Source organism: Rosa chinensis, chromosome 2, assembly GCF_002994745.2.
Source record: "Rosa chinensis cultivar Old Blush chromosome 2, RchiOBHm-V2, whole genome shotgun sequence".
Taxonomy (NCBI): domain Eukaryota; kingdom Viridiplantae; phylum Streptophyta; class Magnoliopsida; order Rosales; family Rosaceae; genus Rosa; species Rosa chinensis.
Genome location: NC_037089.1, coordinates 61,959,216 through 61,976,403, shown reverse-complemented (window position 1 = coordinate 61,976,403; position 17,188 = coordinate 61,959,216). Strand labels below are relative to the sequence as shown.

The 17,188-nt window shown below is 39.2% G+C and overlaps 3 protein-coding genes and 1 long non-coding RNA gene across 5 annotated transcripts; 1 reads left to right on the top strand and 3 right to left on the bottom strand.

The window, feature by feature from the left end:
• The first annotated feature begins 7,865 nt into the window (after positions 1–7,865).
• Positions 7,866–8,942, top strand: LOC112189788. The gene has a single exon (XM_024329143.2). It carries the CDS (start codon positions 8,012–8,014, stop codon positions 8,447–8,449), a length of 438 nt encoding a protein of 145 aa, XP_024184911.1. The 5' UTR covers positions 7,866–8,011; the 3' UTR covers positions 8,450–8,942.
• Positions 8,943–9,604: 662 nt separating this feature from the next.
• Positions 9,605–10,706, bottom strand: LOC112184708. The gene is made up of 2 exons (XR_005807042.1): positions 10,484–10,706; positions 9,605–10,083 (listed from the first exon to the last, which is right to left on the bottom strand). It is a non-coding gene; the product is annotated as an uncharacterized LOC112184708 (long non-coding RNA).
• An 881-nt stretch (positions 10,707–11,587) lies between these two features.
• LOC121048885 (transcription termination factor MTERF2, chloroplastic-like) lies at positions 11,588–15,960 on the bottom strand. 2 transcript variants are annotated; one of them, XM_040515171.1, is made up of 3 exons: positions 15,777–15,959; positions 12,930–13,981; positions 11,588–12,733 (listed from the first exon to the last, which is right to left on the bottom strand). In XM_040515171.1, exon 3 carries the CDS (start codon positions 12,615–12,617, stop codon positions 11,751–11,753), a length of 867 nt encoding a protein of 288 aa, XP_040371105.1. In that variant the 5' UTR covers positions 12,618–12,733; positions 12,930–13,981; positions 15,777–15,959; the 3' UTR covers positions 11,588–11,750. The 2 variants fall into 2 exon arrangements, with proteins under 2 accessions (XP_040371105.1, XP_040371104.1); XM_040515170.1 differs by having other exon boundaries at positions 11,588–13,981; positions 15,777–15,960.
• Positions 14,245–15,918, bottom strand: LOC112189644. The gene has a single exon (XM_024328991.2). It carries the CDS (start codon positions 15,742–15,744, stop codon positions 14,512–14,514), a length of 1,233 nt encoding a protein of 410 aa, XP_024184759.1. The 5' UTR covers positions 15,745–15,918; the 3' UTR covers positions 14,245–14,511.
• Positions 15,961–17,188: the final 1,228 nt, after the last annotated feature.

The following is a 17,188-nucleotide window of genomic DNA, read 5'->3' as shown; positions in this document are numbered from 1 at the left end:
CTTCCCGCCGTTAGGGGGAGATAAGAACGTTACCGTTCCTTATGAACGACGTGAATTGACGTGGAATGTCCCCACTATATCTCATCTTGATCTCCGAACAGCACAATGTGATAATGAAGTGCGGAGAATTCTAGATCTACAGAGTGTAGCCCAAAATATGCCAGACGCTTTCTCTGATCTAGCTAAAGTGACGAGATCATATATACCTGCTGCAAATGTGCCTGCAAGGATAGACGTCCCTGTAGGATGTGTCATCCTAGATGGACGAGGTACGACCATGGCGGCTAACCAGTCATATGTCCCTGCCCAGAAGCGAGGTAGACCATTAGGTTCGAAGGATTCTTATCCCCAGAAGAGGGTAAACTTGGCACAAACGAATCCTCTTGACATCGTAATCTCAAACCGATTCATCTCACGAGATAAATCCAAATTATGGGTATGTCCTAGAAGAGACTATGTTGGGGGACGCTCCAACATTTGAACCCACTCCCGAGAATAGAGAAATCTCGGTAAATTTAGTGAGATTTGGAATTGGAATGAGATCATCATCGATGATGTGTTTGTATTTACGGTGGCCACCGAAACTATAATATGCGATGACCTCGAACCTTGCTTTGTTGATCAGATTCAATGAAGAGATGACTGGACAAAAAGGGAAATAAGCAATCCAGGTCGAATTAGATTCCTTGATAAAGAGAAAGGTGTTTGGACCTGTTGTTCCTACACCTCCCCATGTTAAACCTGTAGAATTTAAATGGGTATTTGTAAGGAAGCGTAATGAGAAAAACGAGATTGTGATACACAAGGCTCGTCTAGTGGCGCAAGAATTTTCTCAACGCCCTGTGGTTGATTATGAGGAGACGTATTCTCCCGTAATGGATGTCATAACATTCCACTACCTTTTCAGTTTGGTAGTTTCCGAAAAACTGAATATGCAGCTTATGAATGTGGTCGTAACTTATCTCTATGGGGATCACGATACAGAGATATACATGAAAGTTCCTAAAGGACTTATGATACCCGATGCAAATAGTTCTAGACCACGGAACACGCTCTCCATTACTTTGGAGGCGTTCACTTTATGGATTGAAACAATCTAGATGGAGGTGGTATAACCGTCTAAGTGAATATTTGATCAGGATGGGATATGTAAATAATAAACTATGCCCATGCGTGTTTATTAAGGAAACAAGTTCCAAGTTCCGGGTTTGCAATTATAGCGGTCTATGTCAAAGACATGAATTTGATTGATATTCCTGAAGAGATCAAGGAAACCGCAAAGCACCTGAAGTCAGAATTTGAGATGAAAGGCCTTGGGAGAACAGATTATTGTCTTGACCTGAAGCCCGAGGACAAGTGCATATGAAATTTTGGTCCATCAACCAAATTACATCTAGAAGATGTTAGGATGCTTTAATGAGGATGAAAGCAAACACACCCATGGTCGTCTAAAGTCTACAGAGAACCGTATTGTTCTGCAAATGATAACGAAGAGATATTGGTGCCAGAAGTCCCATATCTAAGTGCAATGGGCGCATTATTGTACTTGGCTTAATGCCCTAGACAGGACATCTCATTCAATGTGAACTTGTTAGCTAGATATAGCTCTGCGCCAACACACTGCCACTGGAATGGCATAAAAGACATTTTTCGCTACCTTAGAGGTACGGCTAATATGGGCATATACTATCCCTACGCATCAAGGAATGGATCAAACTCCCTTAATCCTCAAAATGATGCTCGCCTTGTTGGATAAGCTGATATAGACTATCTATCAGATCCGCACAAGGCACGTTCCCAAATGGTTATGTCTTTACGTGAGAAGACCCGCCCCGGATTTCACCCTGAAATCCGAGGTGGCCTTGCGGGGCCCACCTTAGAGATAACTCTACCGAGAATTGGCCGAATCACCCCTAAAGTAGACTACCCAAAACATTAACTCACAATATATCAGAGCCAAACAAAGAAGTGAGGAAGCTATTCATCAACTATGCCTCGAACCACGTACGCCCGACCTTAACTAAAAACACCTGCAAACTGGGCATTAAAAACCGAAAAGCCCAGGGGAAAGTAGACGAAAAACGTTAGCGTGAGTGGACAAAAATAAACAATTTGAAAGAAGAAGGATTCCATATTTTCCCACATTTATTTCATTAAAAACCAATGCATGCAACAATTAGAAAAACACATTTAGCTTTAAATCCAAGAATTTCTAAACGATAAATCGACTAGCCTCGCTAGTCACAACATTCGAAAACTAGATCGTAAAACCGAAATCTCATTTCTCAAAAAGATAAGACCAGCCCCACTGGTTACAGTGGAAATCGAACTAGCCCAGCTAGTCAAGCAACGATAAGATATGGGGAAGAAGTTTCACCATACGAAAGAAGGGAGCCTCCCAGGCTCGGGTCGGAGTGTCCCACACTCTGGAGCATCCCATGCTCTGCTCTTACTCACCCACGAACACATAGTAAGCAGGGAAGAGCACTAATAGGCTAGCTAGCAATAAAATATAGCAACCCAGGTATGGTGGGTAAAAATCATTCAAATCCAGTAAATCTATAAGGCTTCCCCATAAGTCCTGCGAATAAAGAAAACACGGGTACGATTCCCAACCGTACCCGAAAATTCTCGTAGTAAGTCACAAAAATCAACAACGTGTCCCACACGCTAAAAGAATAATTAAATCAATCGTTTCCTCGACAAAAATTCCATTTAAAATCCGAAAACAATTCATTCCCGAAATTACTTTATAATATTTCATAAATCTCAAAACCCAATCAAATCCGAAATCACTTTATAATCCGAAAACCAAACTCACTGTCGATAGCAAATCATATTTTATTTCGAAATTCGCAATATCCTTTTAAAACTTAGAGCCAAAATCATTCTCAATTTATAACCGAGTAAATCAATTCATATTCTCAAATAAATAAACGTAATAATTAATTACGAAACAATATTGCATGCATCACTTAAAATCAAAAGTCCACTCACAATACTATTGGGCGACCATGCAAACGAGTTCCTTCATTTACCCGTAGCTCGCGACATTGCCCTGTACACAATTATATTTCCGTAAACAGCAATCCGATAAAATAAATACGAACCTACACGAAACCTCGAAAATCCCTATCTCCATTACTTCTCAAATTCCACTCAAATCTCTTCCACAACACCAATTCCTCAATTTACATAATCCACAACAAAAACAAGGGAAATCCAACGGCCGGATTTCCAACAATTCAATCACAAAACTTCAAACTTCGGAAATTCACAAATAATTCCAAACTCCTCCATAATTCACCAAACTTCACATACAAGCTCTACAACATATATACAATTTAATGGGCTAAAAACTAGAATCAAAACACTGCCCTACATGCTGCAGCCGCCGCCCACAGTGGCGGCGCCGCCACTGCCGCCACCAGCTCCGATGGCCACCAAACTTTGGTAGTAGCACCTACTCAACAGACCCAGCAACTTTCTCAACTGAGACAAAGTCAGAAAATGAGTAGAAGTACCTCAACAATTAAGGAAAAGTTGAACCCGATTGGTGAATAGTAACCCAGAAATTCATCTCTTCGATTCTTCCTCCACGCTGCAAATCGTGGCTCAAGGCTAGGGGCAAAACGATCCTTGGCAAAAACCGAACCTTCGACTCCGGTTTGGTGTCCTGAGAAGGCTGGAATCGGAAAATATCCGCGTTGACCACTTCTGCTACAGTGAAACTTCAAGGACCCGATGCGTCATTTTCCGGCCAAGCCGCCGTGAGTTACCGCCGTGGGGAGGTTGGGTAGGAGTAGAGGAGTCGACCGGTGCCGGTTGTTCGCTCCCAGGTGGCTGGAAGAGGGAGATGGCCGGAGTTGTAGAGAGCGTCGAGGAGAGGGAGAAAACGCGGGAGGAAGGAGAGAGAAGAAGAAAGAAAAACTTACCAGCCACAGTAACTTTTTCAAATATATATTACTTACCATGAACAGTAATTTTCACATTTTTGCTTATAACTTTCACATACGAGCTCCGATTTTTACGTACCGCGTATGCACGCGCTCGGTTTAACGTCCCCTACAACTTTCACGAAGAACATTTTCTCAAATTTTGATCCGAATAAAAAGTCAACTTTTAGGGCCACTAAAAGAATCGAAACAAAGTAAAAGTGAAAGTAATTGTCGTTTACCGTCCAAATGACTAGTAAACAGGTAAATTGAGATACGGGACGTTACATTACGATTGGAAATACTGCAATTTCTTAGATGTCTACAAAATAGACACTTGTTGCTACCTCTTCGAATCATGATGAGATACTAGCTCTTCATGAAGCAGTATGTGAATGTACATGGCTAAGAGCCATTACAAACCATGTTCAAAGCACATGTGGACTACATTCCACCACTAATGAACCAACCATTATCTACGAGGATAATACTGCTTACATAGAGCAGATAAAGACAAGTTTCATCAAAGGAGACAACATCAAACATATTGCACCGAAATTCTCCTTCAATCATCAACAACAAGAGCATCAGAAGCAGATTTGATCTGAAGACAATCATGCAGACCTCTTCACCAAGTCACTACCAAAGTATACATTCCAGAAGCATGTTCAAGATATTGGTCTACGTAAACTATTTGAATTACTTAACTTGTAATTTTCAAGGGGAGTCGAAATCAGGGGGAGTATCCTGAAGCATACCCACTTGACCACGTGTACTCTTTTTGTCCTTCGTCCAGGGTTATTTTGTCCCACTGGGTTTTGTTACCTAGCAAGGTTTTAACGAGGCACATCTTTAGCATGGTCACTCCAATTATAATACATCCTGAAGATGTTTTGATTAGACATATATGCATTTTCTCATCTTTTCCCTTCGACCACGGGTTTCTCCCACTGGGTTTACCGGGCAAGGTTTTGGTGTAGTAACTCTAATGCATCATTCTCGTAGACATACTATCTACTTATGATGCTGATAAGAAGACTTCACTTATCTCTATTGTGATACGACTACTCCACATTCACGCGCGTTGTGCTCTTTTTCTCCTTCGACCAAGGTTGTTTTTCTCCCATAGGGTTTTTATTACTTGGCAAGATTTTTGACGAGGCAACTTAGAAGCGCTCAGCCTAGGCAACACTATTGACATGAAATATCTAAGGGGGAGTGATGTAAATAATTATGGCTAATATCATGTAAATAGATGGAGAGTCATATATGCATTTCACTATAGATTAGTGATTGATAGGATTGTGAATAGGAGTAATTGACGTTGCTATTAAACGTTGCCTATTTGTATACATCATGTACTCCTATATAAACCCCCTCATGGTGAGATGAATACGTACAGAATATCTGATTCTCTGTGTCCAAACACTCTCTCTCTCTCTCTCAAAATTTTTTTCTGTTTTACAACAATGTTGAGTATGTCATACATATATGTATTTGTATATAACTATATACATATCATACATAGTGTGACAAGTGCTCGTGATGCAAAAGTCAAATGAGCTGCGAGGCACTCCTTGTTTTCCTCTTCTGAGCTTTATGCTTTCACATTCAAACTTGAGCTGCTTCACATGTGCAAAGACCAGTCAAACTTGGCAACTGGCTGCTTCTCATGCAACCCAGCACGGGTATGAATGCAAATTAAGTTAAATCTCAAATAGAACATCTGTCCATAGATATTAAAAGTTATAATTCCTAATTTCATGATCGTTGCTTTATGATTTACAATCAGATGGAAATAGGGCAAACAATTTTATTACGTCAATTTGGGATCTAGAAGGATATGGTTGCATGTTACTGTTGTACATTAAATAAAGAAAATACCAATACAACAAAGGCAAATTGTGGTACCTAATTGAACTCTTCCAAGTCCATATAATAAAGTTGATCATGAATCCAAGCTCCAAAATCAATTTCAACTTATTTGATGTGACTACATGGATAGATGATAAAGAAATGGTTGTTAAAATTTTCAATAATATTCTTAATTTTTCTTAAAATATCCACAAAACTCAATACAGTTGACATGTGATAGAAAAATACATATATCTAAATCAATTTCAGCAATTCAAATTTTTTCTCCACTTTTTCATTAGGTAGTATATACTATCATGTTCAAAATTGTTCATTGTCTAAATTGCTTCCAAGATCATTCCACATAAAGTAATAAAATTAAAAATTGTTTAGTCATCTAGATGTATGAAAAAACAAATTATTCATTGTCTCAACTATTAAGTAAGGTGGATGGTGTTTGCCAAATTTAGCAATATAACTTTTCCTTATGAGATAGTTTGGATTAGGAATGAGCAAACGGGGAATTCCCCCGCCCCCGCGACCCCCGCTCCCGCCCCCGCGCTCAAATTCCCCCGCGCCCCCGTTCCCCGTCTGGGGATATTATCAGATGGGGGATTTCCCGCCCCGCCCCCCGCGGGTAATGGGTTCCCCACCCCCGCCCCCGCCCCCCGCATTGGTCCTTTTTTTTTTTTTTTTTTTCTATTTTCCATCTTTTCTGTTTTTTTTTTCCTTTTCTTTTTTGACAAAAAATAATTTTTTTATTCTTTTTATTTTCATCATTGTTTTGGTCGATTAAGTATTTCAAATGCTTGAGACAGTGTTTAAGAAAGAAATTGTTTGTTTAGTCACGAGGAAGCAATACGTTTAAAACAAATATTTATTTCTATAAAACAATTTTCACAATCTGGCGATTAAATGTAAAGTAATAAAATCCCGCTGCGTCTTCTCTCTTATTTCTATAAATCTCGCTGCGTCTTCTCTCTTCTTCTTTTTTGGCAAAAATCCGGCTGCGTCTTCTCTAACAGCCAAAATCACAAATCACAATTATACGACAATCCAACGGTCTGATCCTCAAGGATCGCCTAGAGGATCATCTTTACCAATTTATACGATGATTCAACGGTCAGATCCTCACGGATCGGCCTTAGGATCATCCTCTCAAAACAAAATTATACCACCATCCAACTGTTGGATCCTCAAGGATCACCTAGAGGATCGTCTTTTCACAATTATACTATGATCCAACGGTCAAATCCTCACGGATCGCCCTTAGGATCATCCTCTCAAAACAATATGAAGATCCAACAGTTGGATCGTCCCGGATCGCCCTTAGAATCATCCTCACAAAATTATACGACCATCCAACGGTTGGATCCTCAAAGATCACCTAGAGGATTGTCTTTTCACAATTATACTATGATCCAACGGTCAGATCCTCACGGATCGCCCTTAGGATCATCCTCACAAAATTATACAAAGATCCAACAGTTGAATCGTCCCGGATCGGCGTTAGAATCATCCTCACAAAATTATACGACCATCCAACGGTTGGATCCTCCCGAATCGCTTTGAAGGTGTATTCTGGATGGGAAAGATAAATACCCCGTATAAGTTTTCTATTTTTTTTTTTTAGAATAAGAAAATTATAAAAATGCCCCATATATTGGTTGAAAAATAATAGTTCTCAATTAAAAAAAAAAGATAAACGGGGACCCCGCATGGGTAATGGGAAACCCCGCCCCCACCCCCGCACCCCCGCGGGGGAAATAAGTGCCCCCACCCCCGCCCCCGCACATGTGATGGGGAACCCCGCCCCCGCCCCCGTTAGACAAATGCGGGGAAAACCCGCGGGTACCCCGCCCCCCACCCCCGTTTGCTCATTCCTAGTTTGGATGATTGAAATTAATCTGGACCCCTAAAATGTCAGACTCATAAATAGATCATAGATGGGTGGTTACATGTCCAAATTGCACATTATATAAGGAAAATAGACTAAAATGAAACACCCTGAACTGTTCCAAGTTTGACACATATAAAGCAACTAAAATATTACCAATAATTAATCACATTCCCATTAACAAAGAAAAGCCCTAAACCAAACTCTTGAAAAGTCTTCCACCTCCCTCATATTTCATTCATTCATTGTCCTTATTCTGGTTCTTTGAAGCCTTGGAACCGACTCCGTCTCCTTCTGCTCTGCTTTCCTGCCTCTAATAACTCCCATGGAGAATTACAGATCCAAGTCCTGTAGAGATGGGAGGAACACGCAGATGGAGGTCTACTATGGAGGCAGCAGAGATGAGAGGAATATGCAGATGGAGGTCTACTATGGAGGCAAGGCAGCTGCTCCACCACCACCACCACCACCAACAAGCATGAGAGATCTCAGGAGTTACAGTGTCAACTATACTGGCTCCGGTAGTTCTGGTGCATACCCAAATAATCAGATTGTTAAAGATGTGAAGATCAAGAAAGGCAAGAGCAGCTTGGGGACATCCACGTCAAAGATCTGGAGCTTGGCTGACCCAGAGTTGCAGAGGAAGAAGAGGGTTGCTGGATACAAAGTCTATTCAGCTGAGGAGAAGATGAAAGGGTCTTTCAAAAAAAGCTTTAAGTGGATTAAGAGCACCTACACCCAAGTAGTCTATGGCTGGCGATGATTGATCAAAATGGGTATTTGAAAAACAGAAAAAAACAAAAAAAAGAATAAATCTTTCTTGGGTTTGTGTACTCAGCACTGCATGTTGTTCTGAAATGTGAAGTTCATTTATATATCTTTTGGCAATCTTGGATGCTAAAGAATTTAATTTAATAAAAAGAAAAGAATCAGATACTTTCGTTTGTGTTCTGTATATCTAGTTATAGTTCTGTAATTTCTTTTCCTTAGTTGGGTTCCAAGACAGCAGCTGTAGTCGATTTTTGGCTAAGCAAGAAACCTGGGTAGTCTATGATATCAAATGTGTATACATGGTTGTTTCTTTTCCTAAGCCAATGTGATTGAGATCTGTAGTGGCATGATCGATGTTTTTGGACTTCAAATGGTTGAAGGTCTGTTGTAGGGATTTCTAAGTTTCTTTGAAGGGGAATGTAATGTCTGTCATATTCTGACATGGATCATACAGTACTTATATGTGAGCAGAGAAGATTATACTAGTTTGATGAGTTTTGAACTTTTGATTCTTTGTTAATCTTGGTTTCTGTTTTGATCACCACTGTTCTGGTGCAGATTTCGAAAATTAACAAGCACTCTGCATTCTTAAACAATAAAGATGCCCATATTTAACTTTTGTAGATCACACTCCAGACAAAGAAAACGAACCTGCTTGTAGCAGAACAAAAAAGATCCACTGCCGTTTTAACTTTAGTAACTTTCTCAATTGGCTTCTGAGCTTTCATGGTTTGAGAATAAGTTTGTTTATACCAAAATGTGGGTTTTGGAATTTGAATAAACACGCATTGAAAACACCGGGTGGAATCTAGATGCAATTATTCGAAAGTGTCCGTCCGTCCGTCCAAACTCCACTCTGTTTCCAACCACACCTTCATCCTATGAAACTTTGGGACCATGTCAATCCACACTTCACAATGTCGTCTTCAAGTAATAAGACTCGTTACAAAGACAGAACCAAAATAATTTGATCTCAGAATGTTGCCTTTGTGGATAATAACTCATCGGGTAAGAAATTAGTCTTAGATGTAGCATTTTCATAATATGAAAGCAAAACCAGTAAAGCAACGTATAAAGCAGAAAGAGTTCAGGTATGCTGAAAACTTATGTCTGCTGAAGTTAGCATATATTGAGGGAAAAGGAAAGATGAAATAAGAGGGTAATGTTACTGAAAAAATAAGTATAGACTGAAACAGCTACAGTGAAGTGTTACATATCAGCAAAACTCTAAAGAACATATGCTACAGTAGACAAAATTTTAACAGAATGGTCTTGTAAGATATCCACGCTTGTTTTACAAGGTTTTCGTTGCACACATTTCTTCAATAACTCCAAAGCCTGGGTTGAGATGATCCATGCACCCACAGACATAGACATCCAATGTTTGAGACAAAGTATACTGATGTTATGTCACAAACTTACACAAGATATTCCACAGGTGATACTGGCAGAATTGAAAAGGCCAAACTTTCGCTTTTCCAAGCCTCTGGATATCAGGGAACCTTGATAACATAACACCCTGGAATAATCCTCAACTTGTGAACAGAGAAAATTGAATCCTGGTTAGATCTGCTAGATGGCAGCCAATTTTTTTCTTGAAGAAATGATCATAGGCAAAGGAAGCTCCTGCAAAACATAAACTAGTAACTCTGAAGAAGAGAATCAAGATAAATAGACCCAACACTTGAAAGAAGAAACTAGAACGAAGTCCAAGGAAATTTGAACTTTCCAAAGGGAAATGTTTTGATGTCATTTAGGACATTTGGTAAGCTTAAACTCAGTTCAAATAGTAGTTATAGTGTGCAAACAACCTGATTTCCATGATGCATTAACCTAAGCACGCATCTATAGAAGCAAAGGAGGTTTAGTACATCATACTTGATGAAATCATACCTATGTCATGGTCATCATACCTATGTTACATACACAAATGTAATATAGTTTGTATGCAAAACCTATTAAAAGTTTAAAAACCTTGATGGCACAGAACAGGAGCAAAGAGAACTTATAATGAATAAGAACTTACAATGAACAAGTGGTTCTTCTGATGTTCTTAATCATAAAATTAAGAAAAAATAATTAGCAAAGCTTCGTCCAACAATTATTTTGCTCCACCTCTTTCCTCAAACCCTAAGCCATCCGCAAGATCCATTTTTCCTTGAAAGATATCCAATAACTCAGGTACTTGCTCCTGATATCTGATCACAAACTTATCCAAGAAGTAATTCTTACTGCTAGTCAGTGTGCCAGCTGCCTAAGAAAACTCCCCCTTTGTTATTAAGCCCTTCAACAGGAGCACTCTAATAACTGAACACCTAGGTATAATCCACTTTTCCAAACTATAAGGTAGAACACTCGGAGTTCCAGCTATGTATGCGGGCTGCCAACTCGACCTGTTCACACAAAAAAAAAAAAATCAATTTTACTCGAAATATTCTTCTCGGACAATATCACAGAGGGGATTATTTCAAATGCCAAAAAGAAATCATCTTCAGTCCAACCGCACTTCCTATAAAACTCCATCTTCTTTTCCCATTTTTATGGGAGCATCTTAGAAATCACAAGTAGTGCATTCATGAAAAATAAAACGCGAAGGGCAAAATCCCATACTGATGACCTTGTTGACATTTTCCTTAAACTTGGCATTATCCAGACTCATTACAAAAGGCCTTCAAACTGCACCCACCACAGCTTCATGGACAAAGAGAAAGCAAGTTCTGGAGAACCAAATGAGTTTGTAAAAGGTATGAAACTGTAAAAGAGGGACCTTGAGGACCTAATAGTGATTTTGATGAATATGATCTGCTAAAAAGAGGTTCCTTTTGAATGCAATGAAAATGGGTAACTGAACCTGGAACTAGTAATTGTAATTGAGATCTTCTACAGCAAAAACCATACATATTTACCAGAAGAATCGGACTCACCAAACTAGAGTGGTTTCTCTGCTCAGCTTCAATTGGTTAGTGCCTTACTGTTGATCAGGTTACTCAATTTGCCAATTTGGGGATCTAGGGGAACTGAATAAGTCGCCACTATTTTCATTCTCAATGCCCAAATTTGGAAATTACAACAATTGCACTACATTTTTTGGTCAAGTCATACACAGAAAAGTACAACAATTTTCTGCATAGCCATTTAAAACTCTCTTTGTAAGACAGAACATAATAAAAGAAATGGAATTGTAATGTTTAAAGCACAATGAGAATAGTAGTAGAACTTAATCCTCAGAATCATCAAATTCTAATAACAAGCTTTGTCCTAGACATGTTTCTCTCCACCTCTTTCATCTAATCCTAAGCCAAATTTTGCAAGACTGATTTTTCCTTGTAAGATGTCAGCAATTCAGGTACTTGCCCTTGATATTTGATCACAAACCTTTCCAAGAACCACTTCTCGCTTGTCTTCAGAATAGTACTTATAGATACATCTTCCTTTGCGATTAAGCCCTCTAACTGGAGAAGTCTGATAACTGAACACCTAGGTATGATTCGCTTCTCCAAACTATAGGTTAGAACATCTGGACATCCAGCCACATCTGAGGGCTGGCAACCCATTGTATTCACATAAAAATCCATTTTACTGGATATAATCTTCTCACTGAAGGACATAAACAAGGGACTCTTTCTAAATGCCAACAACACGTCATCTTCAGTCAGACCCCAGTTTCTATAAAATTCCATCTTCTGTTCCCATTTTGATGCATCCGTCACTGATATCACAAACAGTGCTCTCATGAATGTGGCAGATGAAGGGCGGAGTCCCATGCTGATGACCTTGTCAATATTTTCTTTGACCCTCTCAGAGTCATAGGACAGTGCATTAAAATAAAAGGGCACCCACAGAGGAAATGAGGATTGTGGCACACCATGTGCTCTCAGAACTTGAACATTGCGAGCAACAATGCACAATCTTTTGAAAGTAGTCCGCCTGAAGTCACTAAAGAAATAAGCGAGCTTTTCATCGGGGATATGTAGAGTTTTGGTGATATCATAACAAGGTCTGAGACTTCTCTCTAAGCTTAATGCCAAGATTCTTGGGTTGTTACAAAGGAGCCTAGCAAGGACAGTGCCTGAAATGCCCATGGAACTGAAAAACTCAAGCTTGGGCAGAAAGATCTTCTCAGCTTTGAATAAGAGCAGCCTTGGGTCTTTCTTAACCATTACGGAGACGTGGGTGCCACTGAGGCCGTAGTGTTTCAGAAGCTTAATAACAGAGTCTGGTTTTTCTGGGGATTCAAACTGTACCCACAGCTTCTTGGACAAAGAGAGAGCAAGTTCTGGGGAGAACCCAAATGAGTTTATAAGGTATGAGACTGTAAAAGAGGTACCTTGAGGACCTACTAGTGATTTTGATGAATAAAATCTGCTGAAAAGACGTTCCTTTTGAATGCAATGAAAACTTGGAACTAGTAATTGAACTTGAAATCTTCTACAGCAAAAACCAAACATATTTATCAGAAGAATGGGACTCACCAAACTAGTGGTTTTTCTCTGCTCAGCTTCAATTTGGGGATCTACGGTTTTGCTCCCCCGCGGCAACCGAATGATTCGCCACTATTTTCGTTCTCATTCCCCAAATTTGGAAATTACTACAATGTCACTACACTTATTACAACAATGCCACTCTTTCTCCCTTCAGTGCTCTGATTAGCTGTCATTGAGATCTGCACTTAAGACTTGAGGGGTGTGTTGTAGACTTGTAGAGATTTCTAAACTCCTCTTTTTGGAGGAATTTAAAGTCTGTCATGATGTGAATCTCAACATTGTTCATGCTTGATATCTGAAATTAGACTATTTGATGAATTTCATTAGTTCCTAAGTTTGTTAGTCTCGGTTTTAATTTTGATCAGTTGCTCTGATTCTGCACTTCCAAATTAAAATATAAGAAAATACCTGTCCTGCTGCAGATTTCAAGAACCAAGCATATTTCCACTTACACTCTACATTTACTTTTATCAGTAAAACTCCAGGCAAAGAAAACTGAACACACTCGTAGCAATGCAAGATTCACTGCTGGTTTTGGCATCTCTAATTAACAGTCTTTCTTGATTCTGCTTTGGAGCTTTCATGCTTTGGGAAATGAGTTAATGTATACAGAAATCAGAAATGTGGATTCCAGAATGTGAATGAAGACGCACTAAAAAATCATCAGAACAGTGTTAAACTGAAATGAAATTAAGAAGCCAATACACCCAAAAGAATGTTAGACTGAAACTGCTGTAGTGCAGTGTTATACATCATTAGACACAGCAGAACAGATGCTTATATTCACAAAAGCTTTAAGGGATGGTCTTGTAAGGTATCCACACTTGTTTTATGATGTTTTCGTTGTATATTTTTCTTCCCCAAGTCTAGATGTTCCAATCCACTCACATACACATAGATATCCAATGTTAGACAATGTTTGCTGATACTATTTCACAAACTTACTCAAGATATTTCACAGGTGATACCAATAGAAAAGAAAAGGCCGAGTTTCCCCATACCAAGCCTCTGGACAGCAGAGAACCTTGATACCAGAACACCTGGAAGGATACACGTCAACTTTATGAACAGAGAATTTCGAATTCTGGTCAGATAACATGCCAATTGCAACGCTTTTTTTTTCCCCCTCAAGAAAGCTCCGTCATAACATAAACTAGTAACTACCAGAAGAAATATAGATCCAAAGTCCCAACAATGGAAAGAAGAAACTAGCAAAATTAACAAGGTCATCAGAAATTTGAACTTTCAAAGGCAAATGTCTAATGTCATTTAGGACTGTTAAACTCGGTTCAAATTGTAGGTATAGTGTGCAAAAAACCTGATTGTTAATCTACCACAAAGGTTTAGTACATCATACTTGATGAAGTCATACATAGAGATGCTCATGGTAGAATGAGATTTCCATTAACAATAGATATGTTACATACACAATAATTTCTTATTGTGTGTATGTGTGCATAACCTATTAAACCTCTTGACAAGATGGAACAAAGTAAACAGAACTTACAATGAATAAGTGGTTCTTCTGATACTCTTGAATTAAGAAAAAGAACAGCCCTCCTTCCTACAATTATTTCGTTCCACCTGTTTCCTCAAACCCTAAGCCAACGTCCGCAAGACTCATTTTCCCTTGAAAGATATTCAATAACTCAGGTACTTGCTTCTGATATCTGATCACAAACCTATCCAAGAAGTAATTCTTACCAGCCAACAGGGCAGTACCAATCAAAGAATGTTCTCCCCTTATTATTAAGCCCTTCAAGAGAAGCACTCTAATAACTTTGCACCTAGGTATAATCCACTTCTCCAAACTAAATGTTAGAACACTAGGATATTTAGCTACAAATGCAGGCTGCCAACCCATTCTCTTGACAAGAAAATCAACTTTACTTAAAACTTTCTTCTCTAACAATGCCATAAACAATGGATTTTTTCTAAATGCCAACAAGAAAACATCTTCAGTCCAACCGAATGTCATCTTATATGATTCCATCCTTTGTACCCATTTTGAGTGATCCATCACAGAAATCACATACAAGGCTTTCAAAAAGGTTGCAGAAGACGGGCTTATTCCCATACTGATGACTTTCTCCACGTTTTCCTTAAACTTTTGGTTTTCCCGTGACACTGCAAAAAGGGTATTGCTCAGACACAGATTGACCGAGGATTCTGGCACTTGAACTTCCTTCAGAAATGCAATATTGGGGGCAATATTGCTTAGTACATTTGCGCTGACCATGAATCCCTGATACAATTTCGAAAAGACACGACCCACCATTTTGTCTGGGATAGGTAGACTCTTGATCATATCATAACAGGGTCTCAGATTTCTCTCTAAGCTCAAGTTCAAAACATTTGGGTTGCCGGAAACAACCCGAGCAAGGTCAGTGCCCGAAAGGCCAATAGAAGCGAAAAACTCAAGTTTGGGCAAAAGGATCTTTTCAGCATTGGCTAAGAGCAGGTCTGGGCGTTTCTTAACAATATTGGAGACATGGGTATCACTAAGTCCATAGTGTTTTAGAAGCTTAATAACCGAGTCTGGTTTTTCTGGGGATTCAAACTGTACCCTCTTCTGCTTCTTGGACAGAGAGAGAGCCACTTCTGGGGACAACCCACATGAGTTTATAAGGTATGAAACTGTAAAGGAGTGACCTTTTTCATCATCTATTGCAGATCCTAATAATGATGCATATGATCTGCTAAAAGGTGATGCCTTTAGAAAATGGGTCACTGAAGAATCAAGAGAAATGCTGCTACAGCTTGGAACTAGTAATTGCAATCTTCTACAACAAAACCCAAACATAATTGAAGCAAACAATGAGAAATGGGACTCACCAATCACAATGCTTTCTCTGCTCAGCTTCAATTGAACAATTCTTCACTGTTGACGATGCTACTCAATTTGGGGATTTAGGGTTTTTGCTCCTCCGCTCACCAAAGCGGGAACCGAAGTGAGTCGCCACTATCGACTACATTGAATTTAGGCGAAATACCCGAATAGGCCCCATCCCTTTTTTCATATTTCGTGTTTTCTTGGGCATATGAGTCTAGAAATTTTATCAATGATAAATCAAATATTGTGTTGAGTTAGATGGAGAAAATTACTTCTGCACCTAATTTAATAATGATTTATTAGATTAAATTCAATCACTTTTTTCTTTTCAATATACACTCATTGAGGAAAACTTTCATATATAGAGCACGAGATTTTCTATTGAAACCTTCAGATTTGCTTATTTGACCTCTCATCTCTTTACATCTCCTATTTGCTTTTTAAAAAATAAAATTTGCTAAGTAAACCTCATGTATAATGTCCAGAATACAATTTGAAATAGAACCAAATCAAGTTTCATTTTGATATGATTCAAAAGCCATATTGGCTAGCCTATGAGCAACTTTGTTGCTCGATCTAGGTGCAAAACAGATTTGGACCCCTTGACTGTCCATCATCCCAACTCGAATGTCGTCAATGACACTTTCAAAGTCCAAAAACTGATAATCTGCAAATGCAATCTCTTGAACCGCTTGCAGGCAATCAGATTCAATTGTTGCTTGGTGAAGTTGCAGCTGCTTGGCGAGGTCAACACCAGCTCTAATGGCTAACAGTTCAACATGCTTTGCAGAATTAACATGCTGCACCGGTTGCGCAAAGGCAGCAATGAATTGGCTGTTTGAGTCACGAATTATTCCCCCAATTCCTCCATGTGGTAATTGCTCTAAAAATGCACCGTCAACATTAATTTTTACTCTATTGGCAGCAGTAGGCCTCCACCTCTGTTGTACCTGTTTAACCGGCAAGACAACATGCTTTCTTGCCTTTTAAAACTCCTCAAGCCAAGTCATACAACTAAAGAGCATATCAGTTGCAGTTTGTGACCGATTCTCCCATAATTTTGAATTTCTATTCTTCCAAAGTGTCCATATGATCATCATGAGTTTCTCAAAGATCTCAGCCTTAAGACGCAAAGCTTGCTACAGCGACTCTTTGAATTTAAGATTAGGAAGAAGAGAACTCTGAACATTAAAGGGAGCACCAGATAATAATTCAAGAGCTACTGGACACTTACAAAAAATATGGGCAGTGTCTTCCAGTCTATGAGTGCATAGCATGCAGCTGACTTCTCCCATGTACCCCTTAGTAAGCAGGCAGTCTCTTATGGGTAGTAAGTTGCTACATGCATGCCAAACACATATTTGAACTTTGCCATGGACATTTGCTTTCCACAGTCTCCTCCATATATAATTCT

Coding starts and splice junctions, on each gene's coding strand:
- LOC112189788 (XM_024329143.2), top strand. CDS start 8,012: ATGGAGAATTACAGATCCAAGTCCTGTAGAGATGGGAGGAACACGCAG.
- LOC121048885 (XM_040515170.1), bottom strand. CDS start 12,905: ATGTTTGGTTTTTGCTGTAGAAGATTTCAAGTTCAATTACTAGTTCCA.
- LOC112189644 (XM_024328991.2), bottom strand. CDS start 15,744: ATGTTTGGGTTTTGTTGTAGAAGATTGCAATTACTAGTTCCAAGCTGT.